This window comes from Aythya ferina (assembly GCF_964211825.1).
Source record: "Aythya ferina genome assembly, chromosome: 22".
NCBI lineage: Eukaryota > Metazoa > Chordata > Aves > Anseriformes > Anatidae > Aythya > Aythya ferina.
Window position 1 is genome coordinate 3846302 of NC_140320.1, and position 16964 is coordinate 3863265.

General features: G+C 39.5%; 1 protein-coding gene and 1 long non-coding RNA gene across 4 annotated transcripts; one reads left to right on the top strand and one right to left on the bottom strand.

Annotated features, from left to right (window-relative positions):
• Nucleotides 1–7910: 7910 nt before the first annotated feature.
• On the top strand, nt 7911–10244 carry BTG4 (BTG anti-proliferation factor 4). Of its 3 annotated transcripts, none has more exons than XM_084495533.1 (5): nt 7911–8074; nt 8420–8620; nt 9134–9271; nt 9449–9644; nt 9803–10244. In XM_084495533.1, exons 2-5 carry the CDS (start codon nt 8448–8450, stop codon nt 9977–9979), a joined length of 684 nt encoding a protein of 227 aa, XP_084351659.1. In that variant the 5' UTR covers nt 7911–8074; nt 8420–8447; the 3' UTR covers nt 9980–10244. The 3 variants fall into 3 exon arrangements, with proteins under 3 accessions (XP_084351659.1, XP_084351660.1, XP_084351661.1); XM_084495534.1 differs by having other exon boundaries at nt 7925–8095; XM_084495535.1 differs by having other exon boundaries at nt 7925–8037.
• A 3901-nt stretch (nt 10245–14145) lies between these two features.
• LOC311422576 lies at nt 14146–15903 on the bottom strand. Its single transcript, XR_014685415.1, has 3 exons — nt 15785–15903; nt 15001–15087; nt 14146–14330 (listed from the first exon to the last, which is right to left on the bottom strand). It is a non-coding gene; the product is annotated as an uncharacterized lncRNA (long non-coding RNA).
• Nucleotides 15904–16964: the final 1061 nt, after the last annotated feature.

Below are 16964 nucleotides of genomic sequence, written 5' to 3' on the forward strand. Positions count from 1 at the left end.
TCAAGTGTCTTCAGGCCATCTTTCACTTACACCTAGACACAGGCTTCTGTGGGACAGGGAATGCCTGTCACCACCCTCCCTCTAGTTCATCAGCTTCAGGTAGCCAGTTGCCCTCAAACCTGGTGGTCTCAAAACATTCCACTAAAGTACTTTTTCCCAGGATGCTTATTCCAGACTACTGAATTTCTGGTTTAAAAACTTTATTTGCAAACGTCAGGTGAAGTCACAACTTCCTTCTGTATTTCTGTGGCTGATGTTATTAAAGCTCTTACATGAAAGGGGAACGTGGAACTGGAAGCCAGTGAATTTACAAGTCCCATCCATGGAACTCTTTTCAGTCTGCACTTGTCTAGCATAGAGCAATCCACTGACTAAAGCAACATTCATTTTCATTAAAAAATCACAAAGCTGCATTTTATTTATTCAGCAAGAGTAAATGGAAGTGAATTTTGGCCACAGTGGCCTTAGGCAAGTGTAAGGCTGAGATGAGCATAATCAGAACTGGAGCTGATGTCTACACATTTTAGAAAGAATAAAACTTCCAATTTGCTCTCATGTTTTTTGAGTGTCCTGTAGGCAAAACAATTGTGAATGAAATGTAACACACATTCAGGTGCATATAAACAGTTGTGCAACACTGCCTTGATAAATGCACTGAGGTCTCTTCCATGTGTGACAGGCAGTCCAGAACACCGCATTTGTTTTATTCCACTGCCCTGCATGTCTGTTAGGCCAATGCTTCTTAGATGCTTCTTCAAAGAGGTAAGTCTGCCTGCCTTCTGCAGTCAAAATTCCTGTGCATCTGATTTCCACTGAGATATCTTCCAAGCCTTTTTACCTGGCTGTGTGGTTAGTGATTGTTACTTTTGGCAATCAGCTAACTACACTGCCTAGTAACTAGGCTGATCTAAGAGACAGTTCCCTTCCAATTCCAACTTTTATGAAGACTGATTTTTTTTGTTAAAAAAACAAACAAACAAACCCCACAAAACCTATTATAACAGATTCTAACACTATGAAGGCTGTATTTTTCCCATTATTAAAACTGTTGGACATTAAGCAAAGTGATCATAGTAAAAAGCATTTATAGTATTCAGGGAGTTTAATATTTAATCATTGATTAGAAATTCCTTAACTTACTAGCTTGTTAAATAAGACATGAAAGCTAAATGAGAATTACTTTCCTTATACATGACAGATAAACTAAGTGGCAGAACAGAACAAATTCTTAGCCCATTCCTGGTGCATAAACTATTAAGTATACTAAAAGTCTTAATGTGGCTAAACGATTTAAACACAGCAGACAGTATTCTTGCTCCAGGAACACTCCTAAGGATTTTAGCACCAATTCAGGAAATCTCAGATTTCACTTGATATTGGCAACATATAACACACACTTCTCTTGGACAGCTAGCATTTCTGGAAATAAAGCCGTAAACAAATAAACATTATTAATATTTTTGCACTAGGAATAAAGATATTGTAAGGCACGCAGCTTTCTGTAGCGAGGCTGTAGCAAGGAATCCTGTGCATTGTTTTGATGGCAGTGAATTTAGTGATTGTGAAGCAATCGATACAATCAGCTAACTACACTGCCTGCAAACCAAGCACCACTCTTGTGATGGTGTCATGGCATTCAAACCTGGAAAAAAAGAAAGCACTTTGATAATTTATATTAATTTAGTCTACCACATGACAATCAATTGATAATAATGGAAAACATTGCTCATACCATCCTTAGTGTTACTCCACTAAATCCTGAGTCTTTATATCATAAATTAATTATTCTAAATAATTAAAAAGTGCAGTGGATGCATAACACAGATCATGTCAGGAATAGAAACAATAAAATATCACCTTTTAAATGATTACAGTGTGCCACAATGGAAAAAGGAAATGAGAAAAGCCTGGGCATGCAGTCCTAGCTGCATGAATGCAGACTAAGTGGTAGCTCTGGTCAGAGCTGGATGTGCAAATACAGCTGCCAATTTTGGCTGAGACGAGATGTTCAACAAGACCAGTAAACTACATGATTTACAGCATGTCAGATGTCAATGGTTATGGCACAGTGGTCCAACTTATTGTTGCATTCTAGGTTTCGTACAATTTTAATTTCAAGATTTTCAGAAGAAACTGCATGTAACTACAGCAGAAGTAAGAGTGGTAGCATTTCACTGCTTCCCTGGCCTACAGAGAGCTCTCCCTCCTTTTCCCCAGTGGTGCAGGAACCCCGTCTGTGCTGGCCATCAGATGTCAGGCTGCTCAGTTTGTGCTAGTCTGTGGTAGCTAAAGAAGTTAGCAAACCTGTTCTACAGAACAAAACTGGATGTGTACAAGGAGTTATAAGTAATTATGCCTTATGCCTAATATATGTGTATGCAATTAATAATTTGATAAAAATATTTTATGTAGATGTATCAGGCCATTCCTAATTCAGCAGTGAGACAGAGCCTGTGAAGTTACAAGAATGACTTTGCCTTCAAATTATTTTTTTCTTTTTCTTTCTTTTTTTTTTTTTGGCTAGCTTTTATCCATAACTGCCTTATTCCTAAAATGCAGAAAAAATAATTCAGAAGCTTACCTTGTAAAAATCCTGATAAGGATTGAATTTATGATAAAATGCTTAAGAAGATATAAAGGAATAAGAAAAAAATGGATGTCTTCCCTCCTCGTTTCCTTCCTTTTTCCATCCACTGAGCACCCAGCAGGCTTTCACAGGCAGATGTGTCTTTGGGGCTGGACCCAAAGGTGGCACCGGGGTGCCCCACATCTCCCCCTGGCACTGCTGGGCTGGAGTGTCCCCAGCCTGGGCTGTGGGTCAGCCCCATGGCTGTGCCCTGTGTGTACGCTCTGTCGTCATGGTCACTTGGGGCTGGCGCAGGGAGGAAGGGCCATTGCTTCGAGCCATCCAGATGGCTCTTGCCATAGAAAGCTTTGTTGCAAAAGAGGTTTCTATGGGCAGAGTCAATACAGAGCATGCACAGAGTTTCTGCCCTTCTCCTGGGGACAAATGGCTGCAGGTTGTGCCGCAGCCACGGGGGGATCCAGGTTTTGGTGTTATGTGTGGCAGTCTAGGCTGCTACCTGGACTGTACAGCTCCATACCAGGAGCCTAGGTTCTATGGAAGGAGGGCCCCAAAAGACAGGCAAACGGGTCTAGAGAACAAATGTCTTGTGCTCCTGGCACTGGGCTCCAGTGGGAGACACATGCTGCACATCTTCACCCACGGGTGTCCAGACCACCTCTCTCCCCATTCCCTGGGGACCTAGCCGGCCATTTCTGTATGCTTGCTCTTGACCAGTTCAGCTCACTGCAGACTTCTCACTCCCTTGCACTTCAGGTCATGTTTCCCTGCTTAATTCTTTGCTCATTTCTTCCTGACAACCTGCACCAACATGACCTCAGCCTGTCACAACTGACACAGGGAGCGGCAGGAGGCAGGTAGATAAACCCATATGGACTGTGCGCACTGCAGGATCTCCTTTGCTCCACACTGGAGGAGGAGAAAACTGTTCTGCATTGCTCTTAGTTGCGTGGGAGGTGGAAATGCAAGAGTAAAACAGCATGGTCCTCCCTGCTGCTTTAGCAAGACACGATGCTTAGCTGGTGATGTGATCCACACGTGCGGCATGGGTAGGAGTGTCTAGAGATTTGGGGTATCTCATTTTAGAGGAATGACCTGAAATGCTTTCAAAGAGCTTTTCCTTTAGAAATTTCAGTGCACCTCACCCCCTTTGAGAACTGCCTACCTCTAACAGGCCCATGTAAATTGTGTGGGTTAGGCCCCTCCTAATCAGTGTAATTAGCGCGGTCATATGTCCTATGTGCTTTGCATAATAAAATACAGTACTCGTGGTAAAGTGTTTATGCAGAAAAATTATCTGTAAGTACCTGTCACTTAGGTGTTTACAGAATACCCACTGAGTTACTAAGCAATTAAGTAAAGATGAAAGCCTTAATCAGAACGTGATTCATTTCTTAAATAAATATTCTTAAGCTCTCTCATCAGGCCCAGAAAGTTTCTATTTATAAAAGGAAAAAAATTGTGAGCCATCAACATATTAAAAGTGCAGTTTGTGGCTTTGATCGGAATCACTGTGTTGTTCCATCCAAAAATAAATCTTTGCACAGAGACTGCATGATGTGAATAAACATCACGCTTCCAGATACACGGCTTCATCTGCCCTCCAACATAACAGAGCCAGCTGAATTGCTGCTGTGCTCCTGCAGCACTGCTGGTGCTCATACATTGCTCTGGTGGTGCTTGTGAATGAGATCAGGGCAGGACCTAGCCTGACAAGAGAAAAGTGGAGTCTTTTTCTCTAAGAATGCTGTCATCTAGGATGTTTTCCCATACAGAAACAGTTCACGCTTACTGCTCTTACATCAATAGTTAGGACTTCGGCTGCTTACCTGGAGAAGGCGTCTGGCACCGAGCATACACAAAACCCAAATGGCTTTTAGAAGGAAGATTCCCGCTAACAAGCTGTGTGTTGTTTTGTTGGCTCCACGAACTCAATCCTGAAAAACAAGAAATCTGAAAAAAAAATCTTCAGGGGTAACTGTTGCTGGTAGTGTGTTTAGGGAAACTGCTCGCTCTTGGTTTGGCCCACAGTTACTACAGAAACTGTGTCTGACTCTTTTCGCTTTGTAGTTCATGCCTAGGCTTGCCTGGTGACCCAGGAGACCCATAATTTAATCTAGCTAAGAATGCTTGTGCTGAGTTAGGGGCCTGATCTGAATCCCACTGAAGTCTTTGGACAGATTTCCATTGATTTTACAGAGCTCTGGATATCACCCATGGATATCCAGGCACAGCAATGCACTGTTTTTTAGTGTTTTTTGTTTTGTTTTGTTTTGTTTTTTCCTAATAATGTTTAAAAAAAACAGCAGCACCCTTTAGCAAAAGGCATAAACGTCTGCTCATTTATCTCATGCATCTTGCCGATCAGAACACTTGGCTATTCGTCATGGTCTTTGCAGAAGCTGCTGGGTTGCTAACAATTTCTGTCAGGATGCAACAGGGAACGAGAGGGAGCACAGTTTGCTGAATTGCTAATGGGTCTCACGTTGGGATGGACTGCTCACATTTTCTTTCTGACGCTTTGTTTCCCAGCTATTTATTATCCAAATAGGGTACCCAAGGCTGCCATTTCTTCAGGTCCATGACATCTGCCAGCATTATGAAGGATTTGTGTTCAGTGAATCTACCTGATGTAAAGAGACAGCTTTTCTTGTCAGTGAAATGGGAGGCCAGAAGTACTCTGCTGTATCTGTCATTAGCAGAAATACTTCTGAATTTCTGCATATTAAAAATACTAAATTAAAAAGTTCTCACTGCCTTATTTCAGTGGCAATCTTTATAATTAGAGCCAACTGGATGGGTTGCCAGGATCTTTTCTTAAATTTCCCTTTTTTTGTTGTTGTTTTTTCCCTGTCCGATGCAGAAGTTGGTATGGTGTGTAGTTCAGCCTCTTAACTTCCAAGAAATACACTTTATTGCATGACTGATTGCACTGCTTCATCGGGTTTCTCAGGTGAGCAGTTTGTTTACAGCTGACCTGTGCTTTATATGTTAGCTATGGGAACAACTAACTCAACAAAAGGAGGCGTTGTAGGGATTCAGACTTCTCTTTGACTGTCCTTTGTGGAATCTGGTCCCTTCTTTTGTCACAGAATTTCCTAACTCACAGGGCCTGCCTGGGCAAGTTGGAGTTGGAGAAAGTAGGAAGGCAGCAGACAGTTCAACGACCCTGCAACTGACCCAAACCAGTTCGGCATTTACTGAAGGAAAGACAGCAATGGGATGATTCCTGAGACCTTACTGTGTCAGATCCCACATGGAAACTGAAAAAATTAGGGACTTCAGTGGCAGGGGATGGACTCCGTAAGATGCCTGCTGCTGTTCTGCAGTGGGAATGTTATTTTAGCCCTGGTTGTTTAAGAATAAAAGGAAAACAAGGTTTATAGGTAAAAGTCATTTCTTTTATTAGATTGTAATAGATTGTAATTTGTGAAAAAATGACATGAAGACAAAGAAAGCAGATGAAGCTTTGGCAAGAAAGACAACATCATCCCTAGAGGATTCACAGTCTGTAGGTCTGTGAATGTGCATGAAGCCTTGAGTGGACTAAACTGTTATTTAGAAGAACTATAATTATGTGCATTATCCATCATTTTTAGGAGTTAGATCTTGCTCTTATTTAATATTTTCCTGGACACCACTTTGTCAGCAGAGCTGAAGAATCCAGGTCTGTGGTAGCTGTTCCCAGCTGCATCCTCAGGGTTTACATGAGAATCAGAAAGAGAGACACATCAATTGTCTGACATTTTTAAAGCAAGTTTACTCTGTAAAATAACATTCCAGCCTCAGGCATAAAAATCCAGTTTGCTTGCTCCAGCATTCTCACCTGTTACCCGGAGCTAATTTTGGTGTGCAGGCAGCAGACAGTCCGTGGCATGTCAAAATCTTCATAGGCTGCACGGAAAGGGGCGAACAACTCCTGAGAAGACCTTGTATGGGAATTCTTTACAACAATGCCCAACAGAGATTTCCTGTTGTCCCCCAACTTTCTCCAGAAGCATAAAACAGGTTACCATTGCCTTCTTCTGCTGCGTATGTAAGGGAAGGAATAACTCATGGCTTGCATATGGAACAAAGTCCTTATTTGTTGTAACAAGAAACTGAATGCAGTGCAGAGCACACGAGGGACTATCTTGTGGTCAAAACACTGGTGTATGACATTAAATCTCAACTCCTGGCACCGTTGTATGCTTTTCCTGAAGATTCATTATCTCAGCCTTTGATTTTCCTCTCATTTGAGTGGTTACTGGAGGGTTCCTGTTGCTTGAGGAAGTATTTTGATATGTCAAAAAAGGAAGGGGAAGACACTGTTTTTTTCCCTTTTATTACACATTCTCTAAAGCCAGAATTTCTCCTAAATGGCTTGGTAAGTCTGTTTTGTGATACTGAACAAAACTGTAAAGAGAAAGGAAGTAACTGTGTGGGCGGAGGAGAAGGGGAGTCCAGAAATAGCCAGAAATGCGTGGATCGTGGTACACTTCTGCAAAGATGTGTACTTCTGTGATGTTGTGTCCTCATGCTTCATTTTGCTTCTCCAGTGTATTGTATCACAATCTATTCACAAAACCAAAATGTAAGCACTTGAATTGCTTGGCTGCAACATCTACAATCAAATCAAGAGCCGGTTTAAATACTCAGCTCTTTTTACCTTAATTTGTAATTTTGTCTTGACAGTTCCTGATATCTGACACTGGTGGCACAACTTCCTGAGACAGCAAAAGGAAAAAAAGAACACATCAGCTTTTCTCTGAATGTTCCCCCCTAATTATTGCCTGAAGTCTTAAACAGTGAAGCATTCATATTTGAGAAACTGCCTTTGTAAAAACCCTTTAACAGAGCCATTTCCACTCTCTATAGAACGCCTCAAAAATTAAATGAAATTTTACTAATAACATGAACGTTTATACAGATCACTAGGAAGATTAATGTATGATAAATACGGAGTCATACAATTTTCAAAATGAAGAGTACCAAATGTGAGGGCTTCATAGGGAAAGTAATAGCTGTGCAAAGTCAGCTAGCAGCAGTCAAGTCCAATTTTAAAAATTTATTAATAAGCCTGGTACTATTTTTCTCATAGTGAATATTTAACTTAAATATTAAACTGATGTTTATCTGATGGGCTCATGGACACAACAGCACACAGTGCTGATTTAAATACACCTTAAAAGATGATGCTGATATTGGGATAACACCAAATAGCTTGGCAATACCTTTGAAACCAGCATGTTGATAAGTGTAATGGTGCACACCTGAATATCGTTAAATTTCACAGAGCCCCTTGATTTTTCCTCTTCTATATAAACCCCTAAGCAAGGTGTATTGTTTAGAAGAGGGGGAGAGAAATTGGGTGTTTGTGGGGTTTCTGTTAGGAAAAAAACAAGCTAACAACTACATAGGTTCTTGTAGTATTAAATCTGTTTCCTTGGTGACTATTTGGAGTTGTATATAAGGTATATCTTAGATTTTCAACAGCTTTGGTCTGAGAAGGTAACGTTTTTCATTTTCATTGTAAGTAAAAGAACTATGTAATTGTAAGTAAGTACTGCTGCTTCATTATTGGAATGTGTGTGTGATGTGTAATAAGGAATAATATTTTCTACACTCATTAATACTTTAACAAGTGTAGTAGTATGGGAGTCTTCTGGCACTGTTAAGCTGGTGTCAGTGTCCTGAACTGAGGTGACTGGTTGTTTAGCATCTGGGCTTATCTAGGCTTTATCTCATGTGGCTTATGTAGGTTTTGTAATATCTATCCTTGGAATTTGATACTGCCTTAGTGCTACCAAACTTATTTAGTGTAGTGTCTCATTTCTACTGATGGCTCTCCAACAGCCAAAGCACTTTGTACACTTCATTTAAAATGAAAGATGAAATTGCTGCCACGGTCTTCTTCATCACAAGGCTGGTGAAAAGGGAAGACAAGCTGAGTAAGCATAAAATTGAGAAATTTGCAGCTAAGTTGACAACAATACTGTTTGAGAAGTACAAGAATCACTGGTACTTGGACAATCCATCCAGAGGACAAGCCTTCAGGTAAGAGGATTCTCAGCAGAAGAGGAGGCAGACTGGAGTCTTTGCATGACATTGAAGATACAGCAAATGTAACTAAATGAAAGCTAGCTGTTAACTGGTAAAAAAAAAAAAAAAAAAAGAATTCTGAAAGTAGTTCCCTGGGATGTGTCTGGAGTTATCTAGAGAGCCAGGGTAGAAAACCAAAGGCAATGTGCACTGTGTCTTGACTACCCCTATGACTTCTTGAGCACAGAACTTAAGTGGCCTTAATGACTCTGAATTGTAACAAGTCTCCAAAAATGACCATTAGAGTGAGTTGCTGCATGATGTTTTAAAATGAACAAGTAACAGAGGCCTTGTTTAGGCATACAAGTCAGCAAGTTATGTTAACTTGCTTCTTCAAGTTGTGACAACTTCCATCAACAAGTTGTGTTAAATAAACTGTAGGGAACCTGATTGTATTTCTGTATGAGCAGAACTTGCAAAGCTGCATCTGGAATTCAATGTTCTACCTGCCCTTGTATTCTTAACTAGGTGTATAAGGATAAACAAACATCAGACAAGAGATCCGCTGCTGGAGCAAGCTTGTGTGGAGAGTGATGTGGACTTCAGTAATCTTGGTTTGCCAAAAGAGATGACGCTATGGGTTGATCCATTTGAGGTATGTTGCAGGTGAGTTGAGAACCTGTGACTAGCATCACGCCGCGTGTTCTGTACTGACTTGATCCTTGCCAAACTTACCAATAGAAACTGTCTGAAGGTATACTTCTGTATTAGTGTCAGGTGAGTAGTAGCAAATGTCTGTACTGCTCATGCAGAGCTGCGTGATACAAATACAGTTTCTTCCAGGTATGGTGAGAAGAACCGGCCATTCACAATTGCCCACTTTGAGGGAGAGGAAAACCCAGAACTCCCTCAGCAGATCAGCTATGCTGTTGACAGAGCAGCTCTAGACTATCAGTCTGGCACTTCTTCTGATGAGGAGAGCTTCATCAAGGAACCAAAAGCTATCCCTACTGTCAGTAACCCTAACAGTATCTACCAGGTAAATATGGTCATGGTATGTAGCTTTTGGTCAGAGCTATCACCTGCCCTGCAGGTTCTGTTGTGGAGGAGTATGGTAAACTAACAGCTGATGGCCAGACTAGTCTCCCCTCTCTTATCCAAAAACATTTTAACTTCATCTCATTTCTTGTTGTTTAGTTTAGTGACTACTGCAAGCCACCCATGCAGCCCTGGTCGCAGTATCTTCACAGGAAGACATACATGACTGATGGCTCATACTATGCCCAGCACAGGGGTTACAAAGCCTACAGGCCAACAGCTGCTTTCATAGGACCACGTGTTGATAGATACCACTGGATCAATACCAAGCGGTAGATCTGTGGCTGCACATGTTAGAGGCTGTTGAAGCACTGAGCTATGGTATGGGATGAAGGCTGGCACTACAAAGCTTCATAAAAACAGAAAGCACTTACTGTCTGTTCCCTATCTCTTACTCTGTATATCTGGAACTTCGGAGTTTTATTATGTAACTTTTTAATGTTTTATTAATGTTAACATAAGACTGAAAATTAATGTGACTCTACTTGTAAGTTAAAAAGGAAATGCATATATCAATAAATCTAATCATGTTCTTTTAAAAGCTGTCTGATCTGCTATCAGTGTCCTGAAGGCAGCTAAAGCTTTTCAGTGAAGTCACAAGCAAGTCAAGGAAGATTTTTTTAAAAAAGTGACTTGCCTTGAAAGGTAATCTGCGTCCTCCTGGCAAAAGTAGCAAGAGCAGAAGCATACTCTGTAGTTGCACATCTACACATCACAAGTGGTTGAGTGAAGCTTTGCTATATGCAGCTGTGAAAGACTGCCTTGTGGCTCCAGCTGGGCTTCTGCTTCTTAGCCTGTAGCTTACCTGTCAGAAGAACACAGCCTCGTGGACAGGAGAAGGATGAGTACGTGGCATTGTAGCTTTCCACAGCTGTAAATTAGCATAAGCTTGCCAGTCTGCAGTACTGTCTCCCCTGGGAAGCTTTTCCTGTAGCTGTGGGACAACTTGAATCACTTGAGCTGTTTTCCACCTAGTCCACAACACTGGACACATGGAGTCTACACTCCCATTAGGAAAGATACTGGAGTCCTAAACTGTGTTCTAGGATACTGCTTTAAACACTTTTTTTTTACTTAGTGGTGGTACTAATTACATTAAACACCTGCTTTTGTATTGATTTGCAGTATCTCTTCCTACTGACTCAACGTGTCACCTATTCCACCCATCTGCTTATTAAACAGGGATGTGAGGGTAACAGAAGCGATGTCAATAGCTTGTCTTGCTGGCTGATCTGTTGGAAATGCTCAAACTTGTGTGTCAAAAATCAGTAGCTTGTGTAAATACATGGCTACTTCAGCTATTTCTACTTGCTCTACTCTACCTCTTGATACCTAATAAACAATGATGGAAACAACTAAAAAGCAGTCCTGAAAGAGACACTGTGAAAGCAGAAAGCTAGAGCCACTTCAAGAGCTGGAGGGCTGCCTGTGTAAGTGAAGCCAAACAAAAGTATTAGATAGCGTGTAAATTTCAAGAAATCTCATAGTGTAAAAGATAATACTTGTATTAAGTTTTAAAGTCACAGGTGCTCAAACTGTATCTTAGTTACCTTTTTATTATAATGTACATATGGATGGGGGATAATTAGGAGGCCAATTCTTGTAATGCTGTTCCACAATGAGGTGCTCTCAGTCATGCTTCACCATGACTTAGTCTGTATTTCTTAAGAACAAACCCACACTACTGAGTCACATGTACTTTTGCACAAGACTTCTTACAATAAACTTTGCCAATAGGATTCAGTAAATCACTCATACAAAAAATCAGTCCTACACTGCCTGTAAGTATAGAGAATTTCTTTCTTAAAATACTTCTTTTTGAGGTCTGCTCTTTGTATGAATGCTGTAATCTGTGTGATGTTGCATAAACTAAATAAATGAGATGATATAAGGTGGGAGGCTTCTTCATTACTGTGAGTCAGAAGCAGTGTTTCCAACTAATTCTTACAGCTCTGATAATAGAGCTTACACTTGAACAATTTGATCCATTTATTGTTATCAGTAGAGTGTTTTACCTAGCGAGGTCCAAGTAAGCATCTTTATATAGGGTGAAAGCATGTATATTTGACTTCTCAATTCTGACAGAATAGAATGAGTGTGCAATTTTTAAAGTTCTAATAGTCTAGCCACTTCTTAGTGTTGAATATTTGATGTTTAATGAGGTAACCGCATTAGTATGAAGTTATTGATTGGGTCATGAAATAACTTAAGGTTCTTGCTCTGTGCTTTCATGAATTGTTGTACTGATGGGGTGAGAAAGAACTCAGGTGACTTGTTACCTAAACTAGAGGCTCTGGTGGGCAGGTGCTTCATTTACTATTGGATGTCAAGTTCCCTGTGCCTTTCAGGGCTTTGCTCTTGAATTTGGGAGGAGGAAAGTCTGTGTCTCTAAGATTAAGAGTGGAGCTAGTCTTTGACAGCGTAGGGCTTGCATTCCTTTATGGTTGGTACTACAGAGCAGTTGATGCATGGTGATATCAGGAAGAGTGAAGGTTGTCCAGACTGGGCAAGTTTCTTTTGGTGGTGGATGTTTTATTTTCTGTTCCTGTTGTGCAATTATATGGGTACAGTTACTTGGGCTGATTACATCTATAGCTTTCCTTGTCTTAAAGTCTGAAGCATCAGTGTCAGCTGATGTCTATAGAAGCTTCAAAACATGTAGCAAAATGATACTTGAGTTTAAAATATATATACTTAATGAGACTTAAATACTGTTTCTAAATTTTGCTTCTGTTCCTGAAAGCTGGGGGTTTGGTGAGCTTTTACAACAGTGTTTGTCATTTCACTACTTGGATGTAGTAATGTAGGCTAAAATCTTGTCACTTAAATTACTGTATTGCTTTCTCTCTCAATTTAATGAGCCTTTGGTATGAAGAGGGAAAACATAGTCTCATAAAATGAAAACACAAGATTTATTTTGGTGTAAAGCCTGAAGACAAAAGCAGAGGACCAATTTAGAACCAATTCATGAAGTCTTCTGAATATCATTAAAACTTTTTACCTAGGGCTATCTTCTCTTCTAATGCCTGTATTTGTCGTACCAAATGGTCTTTTTCCAAACTTGTTAATTCAAGGTGGTCAAAAAGCAAGTCTTCACTGCCTTTACTGTTCAAAAAGTGGCGTTCACCTTCTATGATATCCACCAGCTCTTCAGTTAATGTGTCCACTTTATCCTCAAGTTCTGAAGAGGTCAAGTAAGTGCAGCTCTCCTCTGCTGAGCTAAAGAAATGGAATGCTTAAAATCAGACAAAGTGACACTGATGGTGCTATCTGTAGACTTTTCACAAGACCAAGCCAGAAAGATCAATTTCACAGAAATTTAACTTCTGTTATTCAAAAGATGATAGCTTAGAGAGAAGCAATCAGTCTTTGTAACAATCAGGCAACACATTCAGCCTGTCCTTTATACAGTGTCAGTAGACGTAGCAGGTTGTGGAAATTGGTTTTGTAGTGTAGAGTGAGGTCATAATGAAGAGGTGTCATGATTTGCTTCATTTACAACCTCCCAGATTGTTTGATTGTTGATATCTAAATACAAGAGTTCATAATACATCCTCTCAAATCATTCTTACCGTGTCCTCCATCCCAAACTGCCCTTTTCATAGCTGCTTAAGGCATGAAGGAAATGTTCTTTCCTCTTCACAAACAACTTGCCATTTAGTGGTTCCTCAAATGTGTCATACAATAAGCACAGAAGTGGAGAGAGCAAATCAGTGTTAATTTTAAAAAACATTTATAGACTCTTTAAATAAATTTTTTCATGGTGCTATGATTTATACTGTCCTAGTGATTGGCATGAGGCCCAAAATCTCTTTCAGTAAGTTTTTTTCAGATAAAAATAACAGCCTCTGATATTATTTGTGTGGCTTTTAGATTCAAACAGTCACACACTTGTCCGGACACCTATAAGCAGGTTTGAATTGCAATTTTGCAATGAAATCAGAGTAAGGATGGTGAGTTTTCAACCAGACCAGGACTCATGACCTTTTTTATTACCTTCTCAAAGGCTTCCATCCCTGTGAAGCTTTTTGCTTTTACCTCAAAAAGTTGTGAGATCAGAGTTATTTCTTCCTTGGAGAATGGTTCTTCCTTTAGTAACATCTGAGATATCCCAGAGGATTTTTCACCCTGGAGAACTGTTGACAGCTGGAGTCTAAGAGAGAACATTTCGCCAAGGCAAGTCTTTAGTGCCTAGAAAAAGAGAATACAGTTTATGGTAGATTTTTGTTGTTGTTGTCTTGCTGTCTTACAGCTGAGGTGAAGCTGCATTATTTAGATGTTGAATGTGAACCATTCTGTGAACAACCTTTGTGCAACAGCGATGGCAGTTCAGATAACAGCCTTTAACCATCTATTTTTTTGCCTTTGATTTTTGTTTTTAGAAGTTGTACAAAACTGTTAAAAAAAACTTCTTTTAAAAATGGTGCTTTTTGTCCTGACACTGCTGTGATGTAATTACATTTGGAACATATTGATGTACCTGATAAAAAAGCCTCAGAAAGATTGGGTTGGTGTCTTGGTTGAAGTCAGCGGCAGTGATATGAGCTAAACAGTGCACGAGGAGCAGGAGGAAGCTTCCAGCAGAACCCAGGCAATCCCTTAGAATGAACAGCTTGTTCTCTGAATTCTGAGAAAAAACAAATATCCAGAGTTGAGATAAGAGCACAGCAGCAGTCAGCTCAGCTGATGCAACTCCTCCAAGGGTTGGTCTCAATTTTACAGAAGTTAAAAGACTCAAACTAGAGAATGTTGGTTGGTGAATATCCATATACTAAAGAAAGCAGCATTGTCATAAGGCTTTCTGTTTTCCTTTGTGTGAAATCTAGCATATTCTCACATGAGGTGTTTCTAGAGTTTTATTTTTGTATTGTGTGCTTTAGAAAACTCCCTCAATGTCTTGGAATTTTAGAAATATAGAATCTGACTATTTAGTATTATTTAATTATAGCATGTAAAATGCTGATCAGCTGTTGATTTCTATGAAGGTGACCTGTACATAATTTGGTGTAACTTGAATATGAGAGACTAGGTAACCACAGGTTGTTTAATAAAGTATGCTTTAAGTATGACCCTCATACAAAACATTTATTAAATCTCTGTATCCTGGAGTGCTCTATTAAGTTTACATTCAGAGATATCAATGTAATGTCAATGGTATGCTTCAGATATTTTCCTAGAAAGCATCAAGCATACCCTGACTTAAAAATATGAACCATTTCTGCAATTTCCTCCCTAGTTCTCTAATTTAATGGGTATGAAAATATTACACAGACTGGTTAGACGTGAAGTTGACACACCTGATAAAAGTAGCAGTTTCTGAAGGCGTTGCCTGTGGTGTTACAGAGAGGTATGCTGGAGGCAACACACAGGTTAATTTCTGGAGCCTGCAAAGGGAAGGCAAATTGCTTCTGTAAAAAGTATGTATGCACATTAGATCTGCAAAGTAAGAGGGATTAATGGGTTATAAATTCATTTAAATGTCAGCTTTGATTTGCAGTCAGTACACAGAGCCAACAAATACCACAAGGAAATGGAGACTGTTAAAAAAACCCTTGCATATCACAGCAGTTCATCTTGCCAGTTCTCTAATTAAATAAATGAAAGTGTACTCTTGCCCTGGAGCTCTGACTGTAGTCACCATTATTTTTATTATTATTTATTTGATATTTTTATGAAAGACCCTGCAGAGTCTACCTTGACTGCAGCCATAATGTGCAAAGAACAGTAAAAGGAAAATGAGACTCCTTGCTCCAAATTACTAAAAATGAAAAGCTTTATCCTAATATTAGGCAGTACTAGTATTATGCATATGCAGCAATTAGGTAATGCAAGAATTAAGTGATGTGCTCAAGAAAGATGGCACGACAAATAAAAGAATGGACCATGGATCTTGCGGGACAGAGACTTGACTTCAAAACCGTCCTATACCGTTGTGGAGAAAACAAATGGATTGCACTTCCTGATGCTCTCACACTAGTTATTCTCTGCTTGATCTTACTTGATAGTTGGTGAAAGGTTTTTTGGATACCTGTATTCTTTTGAAAGCACTGATCACTGAACACCAGTATCTTAAAAACTTACATCAATGTGAAGTCTGAGAAATTGCAAGATGGAAATGCCGTACTGATATATGACAAACTCCCTTGTAGAAAGAGTTGCAGAATCAACTACTATTAGTTCTCCTTCTTGATCCATCAAGGTATCTTGTACACCCTGATAAGAATTTGCTGTTTCTACAAAGAACAATAACATTTTGTTAAACTAAATAGTTGTTGTTGTTGTTGTTGTTGTTTTTTCATTTTGTTTGTCCAAGAGAGAACATTGCAACACAAGCATGTAATACGCTGCATTTCTCACCTTATAACACTTTGTCATTATTCATTATAAAATTAAGCCCTTCTGATGCATTAGAAGATTTTTCAAGAGTCAATCCATGCTTTATTCTCATGCAACCCCCAAAACTTCGCTCTTCCTTCTGAAATTTCAGATAAGGTCTAAAATAGCGAGATGACTTGTGTGCCTCTGATTTCATCAGCAGCAACGTCTGAGTGATTCTGGGTCTGTCTTCCACTGCTACAGCACTTTCTTCAGAGGACAGTAAATCTAAGTTGCCTGTCCAGTAAAATCTTATCACAATAAAAACAACGAAATGAATGATGAAACCCAAATCATTACATTACATTCACCTTCTGACATTTCTTGTAAGAACGAGCAGAGATGAGGTTTACTTTTGTCCAGCTTTTGGCTTTGTACTAATCCAGTTGCTGCTGCATGACTTTGGAGCTCATCATTGACATCTTTCAGAAGACCAATAAGAAAAGAGGTTTCTAGATACTTAGTTTTATTACCACCTGTGTAAAGAAATACAGAAATGCTGCTTTCTTAAACAATCTATCTCTAAACCATCATTCCAAAAAGGAATTATATAAGCAAGGTGGGATGGGTAAATAGTTTTGCTGTTTGGAGCACAATATTGAAGTCTGGGCAAAGACATGTCAACATTTCAGAGAAAATCTCTTTCAAAAACACTTTACAGTGTTCAGTTGGCTGGTTCTCTCTCTTTTTTTTTTTTTTTCATGTACCTCAAATAATATATGGAAGTGTTTGTTTACACGGGAAGATGGTACTCTCAATATCAAAACAAGCAAAAATTCAAAATCCTGCCCTCCCACACCAAAAAAACAAAACCAAAAAAAAAAAAAAACAACATCAAAACAAGACCAAAACCTAAGTGCTTCTTATTCCCACAGATTTTGGTTGG

Excerpts from the sequence above, each read along its gene's own strand:
- BTG4 (XM_084495533.1), top strand. The coding sequence starts at position 8,448 with ATGAAAGATGAAATTGCTGCCACGGTCTTCTTCATCACAAGGCTGGTG. Across the intron at positions 9,272-9,448 it reads CCATTTGAGGTATGTTGCAG|GTATGGTGAGAAGAACCGGC; the intron begins GTGAGTTGAGAA and ends AGTTTCTTCCAG. Across the intron at positions 9,645-9,802 it reads ACCCTAACAGTATCTACCAG|TTTAGTGACTACTGCAAGCC; the intron begins GTAAATATGGTC and ends CTTGTTGTTTAG.